The 22,260-nt window shown below is 40.6% G+C and overlaps 2 protein-coding genes across 2 annotated transcripts in view; one reads left to right on the top strand and one right to left on the bottom strand.

The window, feature by feature from the left end:
• The window catches only part of LOC149163645 (ABC transporter F family member 5-like), a 300,745-nt gene that overhangs the window by 152,431 nt on the left and 126,054 nt on the right, over positions 1-22,260 (bottom strand). The window lies entirely within an intron of this gene.
• LOC149163646 (uncharacterized) lies at positions 6,606-8,904 on the top strand. The gene is made up of 2 exons (XM_089430780.1): positions 6,606-6,710; positions 6,838-8,904. Exon 2 carries the CDS (start codon positions 6,840-6,842, stop codon positions 8,076-8,078), a length of 1,239 nt encoding a protein of 412 aa, XP_089286906.1. The 5' UTR covers positions 6,606-6,710; positions 6,838-6,839; the 3' UTR covers positions 8,079-8,904.

Genomic DNA, 22,260 nt, shown 5'->3' with positions numbered 1-22,260 from the left:
TATGTTTGGAGCACATTCTCTCACCTTAACACACTTGGACTCCACTAGGCCTCTTTAATGGCCCAACGACTCATTGTAATTACTATTTTTCCCTCTTGAGAGGCTTATCTTTGCATTATGGAGCTATCTTGGTGGGCTTGTCACCAAGTCATGTCATTATTGCACATTATTTTATTATTTGGGACTTAATTAGGCCTCTTGTAGCACAGAATGTATAGGTACCGCGACAACAGCTCAGATTGGAGGTTGTCACCCTAATCCCTAATCTTTCCATTTCAGTTGTCTCCCAATAGCAGACTAAGGGGGGTAGACCCTATAGAAATGGAATGAAAGAGAACTAATTGGGAACCAACAAGTTCGGGAGACACAACTTAGCAACCAAGTACTTGTTTTAGATTTAGCAAGACTTATAGGATTCGATTAGATTTAGACGATTGAGACCAGTGCCTTATGGAGTCAACTATCTTGCTAGGAAATTCAAAACCAAGTAATTGATCAATAACTGTTGCTTGGATGAATAACTATCTTATATGAAATGCAGATCCTAAAACTAATGTGAAATGCAGGAATCTTGGTTAATTTTAGTTAAACGTTTATCTAAGATTTAACCCTTCGATCCTTTCTATATCGAGCATGACTTCGTAGTGGCGGAGAGAAGATAAGGTGAAGCACACTAAGGTGTGATTAACGATACCTCTCCTGAAAATCTAACGTATCCGGTGCCTCCAGCGCTGCAGAGAGTTGTGTCTCTGACGACTGCAAGGTCACCATTTTAAGTACTATTAAAACCAAGGTTCTCAAGCAAAGATGAATGGGTACCTGTCTTTCTATCGACCAAGCTTATGCTTGGAAGTAAATTTTAATTATGCAAAGCTAACGTAATATGCAAATGCACAAGATGATTAGAAGATGGAGCGAGATGAAGCTAGATCAAGGATTGAAAGCGCTTATGTCAGGATTTATTTTTGAGCTATATGTCAAAGCCTTTAATCACCAAAATAAATATTCACTTCACTAGACAATGAGTGAAAGATAAACTTCCCAGCAATATGCTTAAAATGTCACAATATAATGCCCAATTAAATCACAAGCTTATCACTTCAATTTATCTAAATTCTTTCCAATGCAATTATAGCTCAAAACAAACAAAAATTTCTTCACAGTTCTTCAATATCACCCTCAAGATAATGCCAATTATATAGATGCTCAAAATACTCAAATAAACACTTCAAGCAAATCTGGAATTAAAAAAATGATTTTCTTAACTCCAATCTAGAAAATACTTATTTTTTGCCTATAGTCAAACTTAGAGATTTTAAAAATTTAAACTGCCTTGACTATAGAAAATTTTTAAAAAAATACCACAATTTTTTTTTTAAGTTTGTGGGCTCCAGAACCCTTATCACATAAACTCAAAAGGACTTAGATTTTTAAGTTAAATTTATATCACTCTTAAAAAATCCTTCAAAGTTAAATGTAATAATGTTTGTGAATTAAATTTTTTGAAAGAGGCAAAATAAATTTAATATGGAAAAGAAAAAATTTAGGTTTTAAAAAAAAATTATGGGCCAAAGGCCACTTCAAAAAATTTAAATCAAAAGTTTAATTCTTTTCTTCTAAAAAACCAAACCCAAAAGAAAATCGAAATAAAAAACGAATTTATGCCTTTAAGGGAAAATTGGTTTTTTATTGTTTCATGTTGCCTAAAGCTAACCCTAAAATCGAAATGAAACAAGTCGAAAGAGGCAGTTGAGGGTAAGTTGTATGTAGGTTGCAGAGGAAGTCGACGCAGAGAAGGCAAGGTACACAGATGGAGAGGAAACCGACACAGAGAAAGGGAGAGCTGAGGACCGCAATAAGGAAAAGTTACGGTGATGAGGAAGGAGAAGGGTCGCGAGCAAAGAGCCTCACGCAGGCAGGGAAAGGCAGCGAATGGGAATAGCAGCCACGACAAGGATTTAAGGCAGCGAAGTGAGGAATGTCGACTGAGCTAAAGAGCTAGGCTCATGCAGGAGAAAAGAGAACACAAGGAAATAAGGGATGAGGGCAAGCGTGGAAGGAGGGGCGTGTAGGGAGCAATGGATCAGCAAGGGGAGAAGAAAGGAAACGAAGGAGGCAGAGGGTTGCGATTTAGTAGAGAGAGGAAGTTGAAATTTTGCAGAGAGGGGAGAAAAAACGTAGCAAAGAGGAGCGGTTTCGAGCAAAGGATGGAGGACTCAACAAGGTGTTAGTCCCTTGGATTTAACAAAAAAAAAAAAAGAATCAAAAATCCTTGCCCAAAAGTTTATTGATTTCGAAAAGAAAATAATTATGAAGAAACCCAGATCTAGAATTCTTTCCTGCAAACAAATTATTTCTGAGACAAGATCTTGCCTGGCCTGGATCTATCTCAAATCTTGAAAATTCTCCTTGAAAAACCTTCAGATCTATACCTGCACAAACAACAGACAAAAACCCAGAAACCCCATACAAATATATAAAAATCTGAAATTAAAACCCCAAGTTAGAAGATCAAATCTAAAAATTCTAAAAATTTATACAATTAAAATTACCAGTGTTGATAATATCGGTATCGGGAAAATATCGGCGAGGGTCCAAAAAATATCTTATCGGCAATATCGGCGAAAATATCGGCAAATATCGGCAAGCATAAAAAATGCATAATATATTCGTTTTTTTCAGATTTTTAAACATATAAAGCAATAACAACATGAAATAAACACATTGGCACATAAATATGAAGAAAACACTGATATATATGATGTCAAATAGAAATGATATATCAAAGGCGATACCAACCATAAGACTTACGTTGTGGGCATCCAAGCTTCAGTTCACCTTACAGAATATTAGTGAGAAGAACATCTAGCAAATAGGCAGATTATTCTTTTATCCAATAATTGGGCGAGATAAAATCAAATGAACATCCATAGCACAGGGCATCTTGCTGCCACCAAATCTAGACTTTGGGTAGAAAATCTAAATGTTCAACGGTCAACCTATCAAACAATTTGGGATTGAGTGCAAAAGGTACATTGTTCTTAACTTGATGAATATAAATTTCTAATAGGATGAGTCAGTGGTCTATTCCAGCTTCAGGTGTCGACTATCGTGTTATTGCTATCGATGTCTTAAAAAACAAGAATCTGTCAAGCTGTTTCATTGTGAATGCTTCATTCAGTTTTCTCTGGATTCAATATTTTAGCATGTGTGTTTTTGGATTATTCTCGAGCATTCCCATATTCTTGCCATGTTACCTCCCCCTTTCTTTTCATTGTGTTTTAAATTGGAGTTACAGCATCCACACATTATGATGTCTTTTTGGAAGTTGCTTTGAGAAACATCTCTTGAAGCTGGGGACCTGCACTGTTAACTTTTGAAGTGCATCTTAAGGTCTGATATATAACAGTGGCATAAGCATTCATATCTTGCATGTATAGGCATTTTCTCACTGTTTGTATTTCATAAGAAATGCTCTCATTTAAATCAAGAGAAGGGGATAAATTGTGACTCTTTTGGCATCTTTCGTATAAGATTAGCTACCGCTGTCCTAGTAGTTTTTCACTGTTGATAATATCGGCGATATATCGGCGATATTCGTAAATATCGCGATATTTTCGGCAAAACGATATATCGCCGAGAAAATATCGCGATATTTTCTGTTTTGAAAATATCGCGATATTTTCAAAATATCGGCAAATATCGGAAAATATCGGCAAAATATCGCGATATTTTGAAAATATCGGCAAAATATCGGCTATATTTAAAAATTTGAAAAAATTATTTTTTATGCTTGCCGATATTTGCCGATATTTTGCCGATATTGCCGATAAGATATTTTCCGGACCCTTGCCGATATTTTGCCAATACCGATATTTTCAACACTGGTTTTTCTCTTGCTCATCTAATGTCATTGGAACATAAAATTGCATAAAGGCTCCTGATGTTTGTTAATGCTCTATCATTGGAGAGCTTATTGGCAAGTTGGTAATATTGCTTAAGGAGATCTAACATTGTGTTTTCTTAAGTTCCAAACTTCCATAATCTCTAAAGTTTCAAATCTTCACTTAATAAGCTCACTCACACATCATAATCCTAAGATCTAATATCTTGTTGAATTGTTAATATTGTTTAAAATTGTTAACACAGACTTACTTCGGCTTAGGTGCCAGGCCAGGTCTGAGGGGCAGTGTTAGTGGATTTGATGAACTTCATGGTCGAAATTCGAAATTCACCGAATTTCAACATGAATCAAATAAAATCGCTTCAGATTCGGGGAACTTGAAAGGGAATCTTCAACAAGTCTTCCTCAAACAAATTTGGCATAAAATCAGAGTTGGATAGAATTTGAATTGGATTTGCTATAGAGGGTTTAAAAGAATTAGAAAAAAACGAATTGTGCAGAGTCGCAGACCTCCCTTAGTTCATGAGCAATAGAGGCTTGCCGCTTCACTGCTACGCAGTCATGCTGCAGTTTATTTAAAATTTTAATGGCATTCATACCTGTTCTTGGCACTTGCAGCGACCAAACCCTCCTTCGCAGCGACCACGTTCCGGCGGCTCCAGCTCTCAGAAAAACAATGACGTGAAAAAACCCAAAAATCATTTTATACAGCGCGCGCGGACTGTTTTTAACTTTTTAACCTCGCCGGCGATATTTTCACTCGTCGCGCGATATTTTAGGAAATATCGCCGAAATATCGGAAATCGCGCGAGATTTTTAAAACAGGAAAATATCGCGATATTTTGGCGGCGATATTTCGGCTCGCCGAAAATATCGCGATATTTCCGAATATCGCCGATATTTCGGCGATATTATCAACACTGAAAATTACAGATCTATCAGATCTGAGGAGTACGAGTTCGACTACGCTCTCAGATCTGAAGATTTCAGGCTCTTGCTAGCCAGATCTAACTATTTAACACTAATTTAAAAATAAATATTTTTTTAAATTTTAGGTACTAGCCCAAAAAATCCCTGCAAAATATATTTTGTTAGATAATCTCAAAGCTTTAATCTGGAAGGCTCTTCAGATCTTAAGTTTCGGGAGTCGGTTGGTCCAACCGAGGACTTTCCCAAATGCCCAAAATCTCTGAATAAAGATGAGTTTTGCACACTTAAAATATAAGTCGTCAAATTAATAGAGGTATAAAATAACGATTAAATCTTCAAAGATTGGAGATACCTACCAATCAAATAAAAATCTTAATGCTATCTTAAAACCCAACAATTTAAGCAAGATACTTATGCAATAAATTGATCTACAAGAGTTATTAACCGGTAGCTTATGAATAAGAACAGCAAAAACTTAAACACACGTTACCATAAGATACTAGAGAGGAACACTGCTATCAGGTAAGACCCCAAAGACTTTGCGTTGTATTATTCGAGAAAAGTTTACAAGAGCTTCAAAAACTAGTACACGATTTAATGATCAGATCATTTGAATGACAACTGACTCTAATTTATAGATGAATTCTCCAACGGCTAGTTGGCTTGATCCCCGTCAAAGTAATCTTGACCATTAAAAAAGATTTAATTATCTTTTAATCTCTTTTGTCGAAATTAATTTATTTTCTGAGGAGATTCGAATTTTTCATTTAATTGAATTTTAATCAACTCAAAATTAATTATTTTGAGTTGATTTCCTCAAAAAAATGATTTTGACTTAACTAACAAGGCCCAAGGGTCCAAAATCTCTTGAAATTTTCAATATACCCTTGGTCAGAGACCTCCAAAAATTAATTTAACTAAGACCCACGAATTTTACATTTTGGAGATGTTGATTTGGGGTAGCATCGGATGTGCTCTAAGCCTCAAATTTTGCAGAAAGGTTTGGGCACAGGTATTCCAAAGAACCCAGAAAACGTTTTGGGAAATACCACCCAAAAGTGATTTTATTAAAATAATTAAAGTTTTTAATGGGGTTCCTAAGTCCAAACTTAGGAATATTAAAATATTAATGGGTATTAATCTAAGTTGCAGGAAACGTGGCCCTAGGGGTCGTTTCCTCCCGGGAAATGAAACAAAACCCGGAAACGCGTACCGTACGGCCTGGAAACGCGTTTCCGGCCGTACTGCCACGTTTCTCGAAACAGAAACGTGGCAGTACGGCCGGAAACGCGTTTCCAGGCCGTACGAGCCACGTTTCCCCAAATTTATGTGTTTTTTAAATTTATTTTTTTTAATTTGTTTTTAAATTTTTTTTAGGTTTCCGGGATGTTCTAGAAACCTATTCTAAAGTTATAAAAGAGCAGTTTGTCTCATTCTCTCATCACACTATTCAGCAAGTCGTTTCTCTTGGAGACTGGCAGTTGTTTCAGCTAGGGTGTTTTGAGCAGTGAGCAAAGTAGATTTCAGCAGCAGGAGAAAGAGATTTCAGCAGCAAGAGAAAGAGATTTCAGCAGGAGATTTCGGTAGCAGCAGATTTGGCTCAGCTACAACCATATTTCTCTTCTCTTTTCTGGCATTTCGGGGTAGTATCAGCCACAGATAATTAATTTGGGTAAGCCACATTCATTTTTTTAGTTTTTTCTTACTATTTCTTCAATTTTTCAAGGGTTTAGACAGCCAAAAATATGAAAAACGTTTTTTATTGATAGATTTGTTTTTTAAATTTATTTTTGCAGCAGATTTGGCTCAGCTACAGCCATATTTCTCCTCTTTTCTGGCATTTTAGGGTAGATTCAGCCACAGAAAATTAATTTGGGTAAGCCACATTCATTTCTTAGTTTTTTTCTTACTATATCTTTAATTTTTCTAGGGTTTATACAGCCAAAAATATGAAAAACGTTTTTATTATTTACAGATTTGTTTTTTTTAATTTATTTTTGCAGCAATGGCTTCCAGCCAAAGTGCAGCTGCAAGTTCAATCCCTAGGGCCAACCCAAGGGCTGAATATTATCCTCTTTGGAGGCATGTGACGAAGCTTCAAAGATGTGGAGGTGGTGGCTCATGGGAATGGCGATGCAATCTTTGCAATAATACGTACAAGGGCTCCTACCCAAGAGTGAAGGCGCATCTATTGCATGGAGGAGGACAGGGGATTTCAGGTTGCACAAAAACATCAGATCCGTTGGCAAGGAGGGCATATCAAAGAGAGCAAGATGAGGCGGATGGTACTAAGAGAAGGCATGATGAGCTTACTCAAGCTCCATCTAACATTGAGCCAAGGATTGTAGTTGAAGCAAGAAAGAGGAGAGCTGGTCACACTCAACAACATGAACAACCAGCACCCAAAAATACCAGAGGCCCAGGGGCATCCCCTTCAGTTCAGGATAGCAGAATTGCTAGATTGGTGAATGTGCAAGCAAGAGAAGAAACTGATTCCAGAGTGGCTAGGTGCATTTATGCATATGGTATCCCATTCAATGTTGTTCGCTCTCCTTACTGGCAAGATATGATAAGGGCAGTTAACAAAGCTCCTCAAGGGTACAAAGGGCCCAACTATGAGAAAGTCAGAACCCAGCTTCTCAAAAATGAGAAGGACCTTGTGGAGGACATTTTAGCTCCAATTCGTTCTTCCTGGAGTAGCTCTGGGGTTACCATAGTCTCAGATGGTTGGACAGATATGAGGCGCAGACCATTGATAAATATCATTGCCACTTCCCCCAAAGGAGCAATGTTTATCAAGGCAGAAGACTGCTCAGGAGAGGTGAAAGATGCACAATACATTGCTGATGTTATTATAAAAGCTATTGAACAAATAGGGCCTAACAAGGTGGTGCAAGTTATCACGGATAATGCACCGGTTTGCAAAGCTGCAGGTTTAATTATTGAGGGGAGGTATGACCACATCTTTTGGACACCATGCATTGTCCATAATCTAAATCTGATCTTAGAGGAGATCGACAACAAAGTTTCCTGGATAAAGGAACTCACAGGGGAAGCAAGGGAGATTATCAAATTCATCACCAACCACCACCAGTCTCAGGCCATATTTCGAGAGTACTCCAAATTGGAGTTGTTAAAAGTTGCTGAGACAAGATATGCCTCAAACTTCGTGATGTTGCGCCGCCTTGTTGAGGTTAAGCATGCATTAGTTTCTATGGTGGTGAGTCAACTTTGGATTGAGTGAAGACAAGCAGATTCAGAGCGGGGATCTATGGTGCGTAGATTGTGCCTTGATGAGGATTGGTGGAGCAAGGTAGATTTCTTGCTAAAGTTCACAACCCCTGCATTTGAGCTTCTCCGGAGTGCTGACACTGACCAACCTTTCTTGGGAGAGGTATATGATGGCATGGATTCCATGGTTGAGAAAACTATGGAAATCATTTCGCAGGAGTCTCCACAACTTTTGTTTGTTGATGATCATTTTGCTGGTTTGATCAAGAAAATCATTGTTGATAGGTGGAACAATTTCAATACACCATTGCACACTTTAGCACATACTTTGAACCCCAAATTTTATGATGAGGAGCTTATTGCTAAAAGCAATGGGAAGAGGAAGGCACCCCATAAGGATAGAGAGGTGGCTACTGGGGTGAAAAAAGCCCTTATGAGAATGTTTCCTTCTCATCTACATAGGGAGGTAAAGGAGGAATTTGCCAGTTTTGCTGCAGGAATAGATGATTATGCAGATATATCAGCTTTGGAGGAGAGAAGCACCATGAATCCAGTTAGGTGGTGGATTTGTCATGGAGCAAATGGTGTACATTTGCAAAACCTTGCCATTCGTATTCTTTCACAAGTGGCAAGCTCTTCATCAGCAGAAAGGAATTGGAGCACTTATGGTTTTATTCATTCTATGAAGCGCAATAGGTTGGGCTCACAGAAAGCAGAGGATCTTGTTTATGTGCACTCCAACCTTCGCCTTGCATCTCGTAGGGGTCCAGAATACAACAGTGGTCCTTCTAAAGAATGGGATGTGGATGCAGAAAATCCTGATTTGGATCTCTCTCTTGTTGCCCTGAATATTGAGGCCGAATCTGATAGTGGAATTGGTGCATCATCTTCTTCAGCACTACCATCCACTGTTGAGCATTGTGCTGCTTCTATTTTTGATGAGGATTGTTATGATGAGGATTAGTCTTTTGTGACTTGTCTCTATAGTTCTTGCAGCCTTATAGTCTTTATTGTACTTGCAGCCTCATATACTAATATAAATAAAGGCTGATTTTGGATTTTCCTATATTTTTATTTTCATTATGTGATCATTCATGACTCATGAGTAAATGTGATGTAAATTTAATCTTAATGTTTAAATGTAATAAATTATAATCATATAATGTAAATGTATCATTCATGCTTTATGATTGCACATATATATAATAATAATTTTTAAATATTTTTAATATATATATATATATATATATATTATTATATATATTCGCGTTTCCCCGTTTCCAAAATTTGGGGAGGTCGCGTTTCGTTTCGCTTCCCGTTTCGGAAACTCGTTTCCGTTTCCCCGTTTCGTGCAACTTAGATATTAATCTAATCAGGGGTGAAACTTCTAGAAAAAGACACGGATCAAGCCAAAACAATCTGAGCCTTTGATTATTATTTAATCTAGGTCGTTGGTTGTCCAACGGGAAGATATAAGAAGGAGCTTGAGGATCATTTGGAAAATACAGAGAGAGAGAGAGAGAAAATTGATTTTCTGAGTGAGAAGTTCTCAGGAGGAAAAATTGATTGAAGAAATCTCCTGCAGTTGAGGGGCAGGGATAGCAGCTTCTGGAGACAGAGATTCTCAACCAGAGATACATCAGCAGAGAGAGGTAGTAAGTGCTCCAGAAGCCTTGACGCAGAGGCAGACGCGAGGCCAGAAGAGCCACACAAAAGTGACGCAGAGGCAGAGAGAGGAAGCTAAAAATCAGAGCAGAGGGTTAGTTTCAGCAGCCGGAAGTCGGGGTGTGAGACCGGGAGGCTGAGATCAGTTACTCTGAGCTACTGATCAAATCCTCAACTGGGTGACGCAGTGCCTAGAAGGATTGATGCTGGGGCAGCCTAGAGGCAGTGCAGTGCCTACCAAGGGCACTTCATCCAGCAGCCGGATTAGCCAGGATTTCTCAGTGATTGTGTGAGGTAAAACTCACAAAGCTTCTGTCAGTATTTCTCTCTGTAACTGAATAACCCTGTGAGGTATTCAATGATGTATTCAAAATTTGCTACTGCTTAATAATAATAAACCCTCAGAGCTGTTGCACCGGTTTCGCGCATTGGGTTTTTCTGGGGACTTTTTGTCCAAAAATAACTGTGTCCTATGTGTTTCTATTTTCCTTGCTCAGTTTCTATGTTTCAGAATCATAATTAATTGGTGTAGGTTGCTTCAGTAATTTGCTTTGATATTTCATGAAGAAATCTGAAATAAGTGTGTAATGTTATTTACAATCTACGAAAAGTAGATTCAGCTGGCTGCAGTAGGATTCCTTAGATTGTTAGATTCAGGCATTTTCACAGGAGAATTAATTTCTCCTAGGGCATAAAATTAATTAAATTTCTGGCTTAGAATTTTAATTAATTTTTGTCAGAGAATTTAATTAATTGACTCATGAGAGGATTAATATTTTTCTGACCCTCAAATATTTTATCCATGGTGTCTAAATATGAGGGACCATGCACTAAAATATTTTTTACATCAAGATATTACAATTTAATAAATGAAGGAGGAACACCCATTCGTTATAGACCCTCAAATATCTACCAAACTCTGCGACTCAAAATATGATCTAGAAGACCAAGTAATTTTAAAAATAATCTAGCCAATTAGCTAGGATTATTTCCAAATTACTTTTACAAGGACTCTATAAAAAACATTACAACTGACTTAATATCTTGATGACAAAATCCACCCTAGCTTTGGGGTGAGGTTGGAGGGAAAAACTCTGTCGATCATTTGTGTCTAGAGACATAAATGAGTTAGTGAGACGAAAAACCTCCTAGGAGAGAAATCATCATCAAAATACTATGCTTACTTAGGTTGTTACATACATGATGGTCTTACTAAGGTTATTTACATTATAACCATGCAGAATGGGCTTACATCTTTAACAAACAGTTGACTGATGATGAAATCTAAATGATGCGAACACTTGAACATGATAGATCCCTTTTGCGAAAAAACGGGTGTACTGTTATGGGGTCGTTGACACAGAGTTGTCAACATCTAACTCTACTTGGGGACACGTTTTATCGAAGGAATGTGAGAATCCAGAACCTGTATCCAAGCAACACACAAAATTACATAAGTAGCGTCCATCCAAATGTAATCCAAAAATCATCATATAATATTAAGTGCATGATATAGAACCTTTGAAACGTACAACTAAACTAAAGACAAAAGTGAAACTTAATCTATGAAATAGAATGCTGAAATGGAAACTACTCTAACGACAAAAATAACAAGTAGGGTTAGAAATACAATACAGAGGATGCCCTATGGAATCAAATGTGTTCAATATAGTGCACATTGAGCATTTGCCTGCTTTCTGGCAAATTGGTGGGTTGTTTTTCAGATGTGCCATGCTCGATCATGCATATCGTAGGACTTTGTCTTATTCGAAGATCGAGCTACTCTCGACCATTAAATGCATCAAACCGCTTCCTTCTTCCTTTCTGCCTTTTGTTCTTCTTCTGGGTGGGTTGAGATGTCAATACTGAGACCACTATAGATTTCCTGTCCTGATCTTGAAAATGCTCAGACGAAAGATCTAAAGAATCTGAAGTATGCCCAATCTTATTCTGAATGTACTCTGTCAATGGTGACACATAAGCTTGGTCTTTCTTAATTTCCTTTGTAACCATAGTCAATTTGTCCTTAATGGGAAAAGTGACCTCCTTGTGATGAGATGGGAATTGCTTCGGCGGACTGGGAGGCTTATGATCTGTTGATGGCTCTTTATTATTTGACTTAAGTTGGAACTTCTGTATATGTGATCTTTCCATTTTGTCCAACTTATTCTGAATAGCAGTCATTTGATCAGAATGCTTGACTTCTATGGCACTGATTTCCTTTGCATGACTTGATTCCATAGTCTTTATCACTTTACCATTATCTGCTTTTATGGCCATCAAACAATTTTGCATGTTAGTCATCATCGTTTCCATTTCATTAGTATGTTTTTCTTCCACACTGTTAAATTGGCAACTAGGGCCAAACTCCATGTAGGTCAGCTTATTTATGGCAGCTAATATTTTTATTGGATCCCTCTCATCAAGAGGTGTAGGATTGATCCAAAGATCATCCGATTCCGATAAGTATTTATGGAGATATGAATTTATTTTGATTATGGAATTATGATCAAGCCGACCAGCATCTTATGTAGGCTCAGAAGCCCAACCGACGTGTCTATTCAACCTCTACGTTTTTAGTATAAATAAGAGAGGATTTGGAGTCATTAGTGGACACACTCTTTAGGTGATCTCCTCTCCACGTCTTGGGTTTTTTTGGAGAAGGAGAGATACTAAAGAGTATGATGACCTAGCTACAGTACGTTGCCTTAATCCGCACAGCAATGCAAACAGTTAAGTGATGCCCTAGATGCAGTTATACGCTATCATAAAAAGGAAACGCAGTCAAGGCATGGAGCCACAGTTAAAGGAGATCTGGCCGTAGTAATGGAGCATCCCTAAACGCGGTCAAGGGTGACAGTGATACGCTGTCCAAGAAGCCTTCATACGCTGCTTGTAGCAGCCTAAACGCAGTCTACACACAGCATATATATATATGCACTGCATGGAGCACTTATTCGCTGTCCAACATAAATGTAGCCACTGTAAAATAAAAAAGTCGTTGTCAGAACACTGATCATGAACGCAATAGCCATATATACGCAGGATAGTCAAATGTATACATGTACGCAGGGCAGTTGGATATACATATACGCAGGACAGTCGGATATATATATACACAGGATATATATATATATATATATATATATATATATATATATATATATACGCAGGCAATAATCCAACGCTGTTATGAATCCGCGCAATGGAGATGTATGAAGCCACTGGGATAGAAGAACCGCTATATATGGAAAGGAAACCTATACGCTGTTCATGGTACATTGATACGCTGTAAACCCTATACACTATACGCTGTTCATTGAAGACATTTATACACAGTTCATAAAAGACTCATACGCAGGGTATGGTACAGTCATGGCACACTTGTAAGGATCTCGGTTGAATGAAGAGCTGTCTATATAATTCTGGAAGACCATACGCAGTCATGGAGACTTCTCAACGCTGTTCATGGAAACCTTATATGCTGTAACACCTTACCATTGATGAAGTAGATCCAGGTGGTATTCCTGTAGCAGTCTCAGCATAATGGTCAGCAATGGTTAGGGTTTGAATCAGAAGGGATACGTTCTCTGCAGAACTATTATAGTATAGAAGATCACTATGATTTCATAATATATCTTGGCATTCTCCCAATCAGATCTGTAAGGGTATGACTTATAATTGGTGATCAATAAATATATATGTATATGAGTATGATTAGTAATGGGACTATGAAGATAAACATGATCATGATAATGTAAAGGGGCAGCATAATTGGCAATGAGATTGCATGCTAATGTATGAGGCAGCATGATGATGGATGAGGCTGCATGATGATGAAAACAGATGAGATGGTGCTCCACGGTAAGATGTAGCAAATGGACGAAATGGATAGGTGAAGCCGTCACCTTGGAGAATCAGTTGAAGCAGAATGTCTTCAACTGATCTCATGCATCATCGTTATAGGAGATGATCTATGCTTTGATCTAGATGAGTCAAAGGGTTGACTTCTGTTGTGAATGTACTATCTCTCTCTCTCTCTTTCTCTATTGAAATTTGAAGAACATAAAAGGAGAATTGATAAAGGGTTTCGCCACACATTGTGGGGTTTGTCCCTTGCTTGCGCCATATCTTGTGTCCTCTTGTCTTGGCTTGTCTTCTGCGATTTATATTTATGTTCTATCTGCAGTTTACTTTATGCTGATGTGATTGCTAATATGGAAAATAAATTAAATAAATTGCTCTAGCATAGAACATACCTAAAATTAACATGGTATCGGAGCTGAGGTGAAGACAATGCCCAAGCAAGAGTGAAAGAGCAATCACCGAAGACAGTTGGGACAAGATAGAAGGATCGATGGGTTCCTTATAATTCACCTAGAGTGAAGTTGAAGCAGAGAATGTTATCAGAATGACGCAGCGGAAGTTTCTGAGGGCATACCTTAAGATCACTTCATTGGGAAGTTCGGATCTAAGGGTGGATGGAAAGGTAGATGTCTTGGTTATGAGTTCGGCCCTTATGCGAAGGAGTGTTCGAATGACAGAGATGCAGGTCATCAAAGACACGGCCGACTCTTCAAGGAAGCAAGGAACCCCAGGTAAGAAGAATCAAATACTGTTTCTGATAAAGAAGTGTTATCTTGTATTGGCCCTCTCCTTTAGATTCTTTAGGAATCTGGCATATTGATTGTAGTGCTTCAAGGCACTTCATCGGATAGTAGGGTGCACTCTCTAATTTGGTAGAGAGGGAAACAATCGTGGGATTACACTTGGAGCCGATGCCACCTATTCTAAAAAGGGAATGGAAGTCAAAGGTGTTATGGTAACATTCGTCAATGGAAAGGTACGTGTTTGAAAATTGAATTTTCGAAGATGTTTTTGAGTTCAAGGTTGTATCAAGTTGCAGGAAGTCCACTGGGGACCATGTCCATTGACACAGCACCAGAGGTCTATGAGTCAAATGGTGACAAAGAAAGAAAGAAAGAAAAAAGAGAGCATGAAAGTACATGTCTGAGATGTACCGAAGGAAAATCTTACAAGGGGACCATTTCCCTCATGTAGCAGGTCCACAGGTGTGGAACAACCCGAGGGGTTTGAGATTGATGATCAGGAATCTCACGTAGACTGGTGGAAGAAAGCCCTCTATGGCTTGAAGCAAAGCACCCCAGGCATAATATGAGAGGATTGATAGCTGTCAGATGAAGCTGAGATTCACTAAGAATGAAACCGATCCAAACCATTACCCAAAGGTTGAGGATGATAGACCTCTCATACCGGCACCTATGTCTAACAGGTACAGACCCTCTCATTTGTAGAAGACAGAGGGAGTCGGATTCCGGATGTGGAATGATAAACTGCAAGCCTGTGACTACCTCGAGGATCGTAAGTTATATGGTAGTCGTATCGGACCAGATTTGGGAATACCTCTGAGTTTCGTAAACTCATTCGCATTGATGTTCTTGGTGAACCTCCGTCTGGACATATGTTTTTCAGTTAGCATGGTGAGCTCATATTTGGTTGAGCCTCACTGGATTGGTGCCAAGAATCTTCAGAGATATCTTCAGGACACAATCTCTCATGGATTAAGATAACTGCCGAAAAGATGAAATTGCATTATTATTCGAACGCTGAATGGGCAGGCAGTGTAGAGGATCACTAGAGCACTTTTCAGTGCTGGCTCTCTTTGGATTCTGCTTCGATGCAGGAAGCAGAAGTCGGTCGTTATAAGCACCGCCAAGACCGAATACATGGCTACGAGTATGATCTCGTATGACGCTGCATGGTTGTGGAAGCTCTTAAGTGAGTTGTTTTTCTCTGTGACAACTAGAGGTGGGATTCGATTATTGAGGAATCCTGTATTCGACAATTGCTCCAGCAGACAGACATCAGATACTGCCTTATCTGGGATATGGAAAGTCGATGAGCAAGGAGGCTCCATCGCACTAAGATGATGTACAGGTCGCTAAAGCCCCGGGGGAAAGATCAAATCTGTGATTTTCCCGAACGACTTGGAGTCGTCGAGAGACCTTTGTAAAAGGGTCCTACATGTTGCATACATTGAGCTCTGGGAGCTCTAGAGGGCTTGTGGTTCTTACTGGAGCAACATACGACCACAGGGTGACTCACCCTCCCCTGGTGGTGTGCACTGGAACAAGATGATTCGCTCTCTTGTGGGACAAGATGATTCGCTCTCTTGTGGAACAGGATGATTCGCTCTCCTGTGTAGCAGGATGATTAGTTCTCCTGTGAGGCCTGGATTGATGTGTTCTCCATGGCAATTGTAGCAGGATTGATGTGTTCTCCTGTGAGGCCTGGATTGATGTGTTCTCCATGGCGATTGTAGCAGGATTGATGTGTTCTCCTGTGAGGACAGGATTGATTAGTTCTCCTATCGAGGCATCCTACCCACGCAGTCTAGGACTCATGGGAAGTACCTCTCATCTAATCAATGAGCAGGGAAATGAAGTTAGGGACCATAGTAGTACCGATGGACGCATCGTTGTATCTACCGTACTCCCTACGCTAGGATGACCTCCATTGATCTGGGATCAATGATACTGGTCTGGGACCAGTGGTAGGAGTTGTACCATACTATGACGCTGACTTCAGGTCGGTTGAGACTGGCCTGGGACCAGTGATACATACTCTGAGACTGACTTCGTGTCAGTGCAGGACTGGTCTGGGACCAGTGAGAGTGGTACATACTATGACGCTGACTTCGGGTCGGTTGAGACTGGTCTGGGACCAGTGGTACGCACTCTGAGACTGACTTCGGGTCAGTGGAGAATGGTATGAGACATTCTCGATCAATTCTTCTTCTTCATAGTTTAGCATAGCTGAGCAGAGCAGAGCAGAGCTAGCAGAGCCAGCAGAGCTGAGCTGAGCTGAGCAGAGCCGAGTCAGCAGAGCTAAGCAGAGCAGAGCTGAGCAGAGCAGAGCAGAGCCAACAGAGCTGAGCAAAGCAGAGCAAAGCCAACAAAGCTGAGCAGAGCATAGCAGAGCCAGCAGAGTTGGGCAGAGCAGTGCAGGGCACTGATGGCAGAGATAGTACAGTCGGACTTATGGATCACCGGATGGAGTTCTCCCTAGTTGAGAGGGAGTGTTAAATTGGCAACTAGGGCCAAACTCCATGTGGTCAGCTTATTTATGGCAGCTGATATTTTTATTGGATCCCTCTCGTCGAGAGATGTAGGATTGATCCAAAGATCATCCGATTCCAATAAGTATTTATGGAGATATGAATTTATTTTGATTATGGAATTATGATCAAATCGACCAGCATCTTATGTAGGCTCAGAAGCCCAACCGACGTTTCTATTCAACCTCTACGTTTTTAGTATAAATAAGAGAGGATTTGGAGTCATTAGAGGACACACTCTTTAGGTGATCTCCTCTCCACGTCTTGGGTTTTTTTTTGGAGAAGAAGAGATGCTAAAGAGTATGATGACCTAGCTACAGTACATTGCCTTAATCCACACAGCAATGCAAACAGTTAAGTGATGCACTAGATGCAGTTATACGTTGTCATAAAAAGGAAACGCAGTCAAGGCATGGAACCTGATGAGCCCCAATTTTTGGTACAATTTGGGCTCATATTGGCCTACTTACCTTGCTCAACCATTCATCTTTTATCGCTTATGCATTCATTTCTTAGTATATTCGTGTTGTTTGTAGGAAGAAGGGCAGGCATTATATCTATGTGGCTAATACATGATGATTTCAGGTTTTTGGCATTAAAGAGAGCAAAAGACCACGCAGAAGGAGACAAGGAGACAGCAAAGGTGGCATTGCAGGTTTATAGGGAGGTTGTCTACAGCCTTAAATGACTTCCCTCGTGATTGTCACCTTAACTCCGAGCTCCAACAGCTCTCCCCACCGAGCTTAAAGGCAGCCAACACGTTCTACAGGATCAGCAGTTCTACAGCAGTTTGACTTTCAGTTGGACAGCCAAGCTCCACGAATGGAGGAAGCCAGCTTGATCTTCATTGTGTATAAATATGAAGGCCGTAGCCTTTGTTAGAAGCTTTTTGACCTTCTGAATTACTATTGTAATCTCTGAGCACGAGTTACAGCTCGGTGTTTGTTTGTTTTGTAAGCCAGTTTTGGCATGACATTAGACTTTTGATTATGAATAAAGGCAAGCAGATTTGGATCTAATTCTGAGCTTTTAAGGGAGCTATAGCTCTCAGGTTAGGGCCCAACCTGAGAGCAATAGATCTCCTCTTCTTGTAGTGTTATTTACCTTTCTTTCCAGCATTGTGTTTCCTTGTTTTGATATGCATTTCAAAGAATACAGTTTGCTGATTTGATTTCTTTAACAAGATTGAGTAGGATTAGCTTATGGTCAAATTACTTTCAGTTGCTTAGACTAGGATAGGAGGTTTGTAATCCACTGGAGCTCCAAGAAAAAGGTTGTTAGTGCCTTCACTACCATCTCTGTTTAGGGATTGGGGTGCAGTCTTACCAACCACCAAAAAAAACACAGTCTTTTCTACTTTTATGCAAGCTGCAACACAGTCGGTTTAATCGTGGATCCTTTCATGCATTTTGCTCTTGAGCCATACTTCGTCACTACAGTTCCATGCACTACTTTTCTTCATGATTTACAGCGTTGTTCATTGGTTTAATAGCACAGATAGCACTAGTTAATGAATTCTCGTTTTTGGTGCAAGACATAAGTAATTTGTTTTATTTACACTGCTCCATATCCTTCTACTTTCTTCTTCTTCTTCCTAACCACGCCTAAAGCCATCTACTCGACCTCTGTTCAGCTCATTCACCTTCCAACTCTTCCATTGCCCACGTAGCTTCATCTTTTTGACCTTTTGTTGATCCCATCCTTCTATCCACCAACCACTTCGTGCACTCTTCCTCCGTCCTATTTCTCTGCCCCTGAGTCATCACAAGCTCCATCTCCACCTTACCTATCCACCCATACTGTTCCATCACTTCACCATCACCCAAAACTTCCACTTACAGCACATCCTGTAGAAGTTAGCAGACTTCCTGTAGAATTCCTGAGTTTCCTGTAGGATCCCCTGCAGACATCCTGTAGAAGCCTGCAAACTTGGTTGCCGAGCATTCGAACGTTGTAGACTTCTGTGGACTGATGCTAAGGATCCCCTGGGACCTCTCCTAGCCCCCCCCTGTCCTTTCCCAAGCTTTCCTTCCTTTCGCACCACCTCTGCACAACCAAACCCTAATAAGAAACAAAATCATCATCACTCCAACCATTTAAGCAAAAATACAAAAACATGTTCTTTTCAATAGAAGTAGTTTAAGTTCATGCATTTCATATTACTAGAGATAGTGACATCATTCTTAGACATTTGCACTCCCACCATTGCATCATAGAGATTAAGCTAGTCAGATTAGGGTTTACTAGGGTTTCCATGTTTTGGTTGGCTTTCAGTTCATTTTTGCAAAGTAGATTAATTTCCTTTGAGATAGCCTTCGTCCATCATTTAGCAAGCTTCTTCTGAGAGCATATAGAAGTTGGCTTGAGCCCTAGCGGACTTGTGCCAGCTGACCAAGTGACAGCTGCAACAAGAGCTAGTACTTGTGCATACAGCAACCGTCGCTTCCAAGTTTGTACGAACTACCGGGTTGATAAAATTAGAGATAGGAAGCCCCAGGAGTTGTAGCATTATTGCTACAATACTGGAGCCCACCATCTTTTTGGCGCCGTTGCCGGGGAAGCGTCAGAGTATTAGTAATTGTTGCTTTTCTTCTATTTTCTTACTCTTGCCTTCTGCTAAGTAGTTTATTTCATTTCTATTCTGCAAAAGTAGCATAGACATTTCCTGCTTTCATAGATTAGCATTTCCTGCTTTCATAGATTAGCATTTCCTGCTTTCCTAGACTAGCATTTCATTTCTGCAAGCGTAGACTAGCATTTCAATTCCTGCAATTTCATTTGAGCAAAGTAGATTAGTTCTTTCCTGCTTTCAGTTTAATTCTGCATCTTTTATAGTTAGTTGTAGATCAATCTGTTTCAGTTTTGCAGGTACCAAAGAAAAAAAGCAAAAGCAATCAAAAGAAAAAGAAGGTCTTTTCCATTTCATGCCTCGTAGGAACCGAGATAAATCAGGCAAATTCCTACCCAACACCCCCACCACATCACTGAATCACCCTTCTCTCTTCTTTGGTGACAGTGACCCAGAAGAACCTATAGGTGAACATCCTGAGATAGACCAAGATCCTATAGAAGAAGAAGAGTTAGAGACCACTCCATCTGAAGCTATGGCTGACAATAGAAGAGAAGATGAGAGAATAGAAGGTGCCTTCCCCATCCGAGAGACCAATGGAGAGATGAAAATGAAGAACATTAGCCCCTCCGCCTTACCTCACTTCCATGGACTGACTACTGAAGATCCTGATACCTTCCTGTTTGAGTTTGCTGTCCTTTGTAGAACCTATGACTATACTGAAGATGAGCAAAAGCTGAAACTCTTCCCTTCAACTCTTAAGGATGCAGCATTGCGCTGGTTCATGGGATTACCTGGGAATAGTATCACCACTTGGGCTCAGATGCAGCAAGCTTTCAATACCAAGTACAGGGATTACTGTAGGTCCAAGGAAACCAAGGGGGAAATCTTTCGGATGACCATGGGAAATGATGAGTCCCTAGAGGATTATGAGGAGAGGTTCCAACTTAGCTATAAGCGGGCCAGGTGCACACTTGACCCTGAATCCCTCAAGTTGGTCCTGCTCCGAGGAGTCCCTGAAGACCTCTTAGATACCCTTCACATGTTAGCTGGGGGGGACATTTACCAACTGCCTTATGAGGACATCAAAACTGTGTTTAGAAATCACTCCAGGGCAGCTCGGAAACGAGGTAGAGGAAACCTCCCCTCAACTAGTGTCCCTTTCTCCAAACATGAGCTTGCAAATCAATTAGAAGATCTCAAGAGTGAGGTGAGACAGACCATTGCCATGCAGCTGGACACATTCAGGATCCAGCAGAAGAAAGAGGAAGTTGAGAGAGCCTTGGCTGTCTTCTGCCATAGGTGCACAAGGAGACACCCTAAGAACGAATGCCCATTGCATTCGGTTCAAGTGTGTTTCGTTTGTGAGGAGGACCATCCCACAAATCAGTGTCCAACCTTATCTGGGTTTAAAGCCATGTACCAAGGGACAGAAGCTCCCACTGAACCTCTCTATTACCTCAACCAAAGGAGGCCACAAGGATCTAGACCTTATCAGCAGGGAATGCAAGGGGCACCTCAAGCTTATTACAACCCCAACCAATCGACTCCTATGCCTTCCTGGGGTCCCCCTGCTCATCCTTCCTGGTCCATGCCTCCTCCATGGTCTTATCCACCTCAGTACCCTACTCAACCTACTTCTCATTCATATCATTCACATGCCCAGCCACAGCCTCAGTGGAATGCACCTCAGTCGGGGTGGAGGCCCCAATACAACACTCCTCCTGCCATTTTGCCTCCACCACCAGTTCAACCTCAGCCTTTACCTCCTGCTCCTCCAAGGCAACCTCAAATGCCTGCTCAACCGAACCCGAACCCCAACAATAGACAGGCCCAGCAGGTATACACTGGGGAAACCTCATGCCCTACCTATGCTGTGGAGATCCAGGAGATCAATCTTCGATCTGGAAAGACTCTTCCAGATCGCCAACCTCCTCCCCCAGAGGATGAGGAAGATAAACAGGAAAGTGAACCGAAGGCTATTCCACCCTTTCCTGAGAGACTAACAGCCACCACACAACCCAACCCAGAGGAGGATGAGCTTCTGGGTGAGCTCAAGCAGTTGTGTGTGAAAATACCACTTCTCCAAGCCATCAAGGATGTGCCAATATACAACAAACTGGTTAAGGAAAAGTGCTTCAAACACCCAGGCAGGCGAAAGAAAGATGCTTCAACCATTAATGTCATAGGACAACTGTCTGACCTTATGCTAGGACAAGTCATCTGCCCAAAGTACCTAGATCCTGGAAGTCCTGTAGTAGATGTCCACATCAATGGCACCATCATACCTCACACCTTGATTGATCTGGGGGCTGCCATTAATGTGATGACCAGGGATACCATGCTCAAACTTAATCTTCAGGGTTCCTTGAGGAAGACCTCGACAGTACTGCAACTAGCAGATCGCTCCACTGTGACTCCCGAAGGGATTGTGGAGGATGTCTTGGTCTCTATTGACTCTTGGGAATACCCTGCAGACTTCCTGGTTCTGCAACCAAAGGCAAAGCTTACTGGATATCCTCTCATTTTGGGAAGGCCTTGGTTAGCTACTGCAGATGCTTACATAAGTTGTCGTGCAGGAAACATGACCATCAAAAATGGTCCCATGTCCAAGCAGCTAGTCCTATACCCTCCTGCCCAACCCTCCTTAGAGCATGACTTACCACTCTGGTTGGAAGAAGGAGAGGAAGACGAGGTGTACTCAGCACCTCTGTGCACCTTAGATACCACTAGAAGAGACCCCCAAACCGAGGATGACTTGATCGAGACCTTGATCCAGAATCCACCTTCCAATGCACTACCCTCAGAGAAATTGGTGGAGGA

This window comes from Pinus tabuliformis, chromosome 5_1, assembly GCF_031772625.1.
Source record: "Pinus tabuliformis cultivar Carrire ecotype Pingquan chromosome 5_1, CPIR1, whole genome shotgun sequence".
Classification (NCBI taxonomy): Eukaryota; Viridiplantae; Streptophyta; class Pinopsida; order Pinales; family Pinaceae; genus Pinus; species Pinus tabuliformis.
This window is presented reverse-complemented; position numbering and strand designations above follow the sequence as displayed.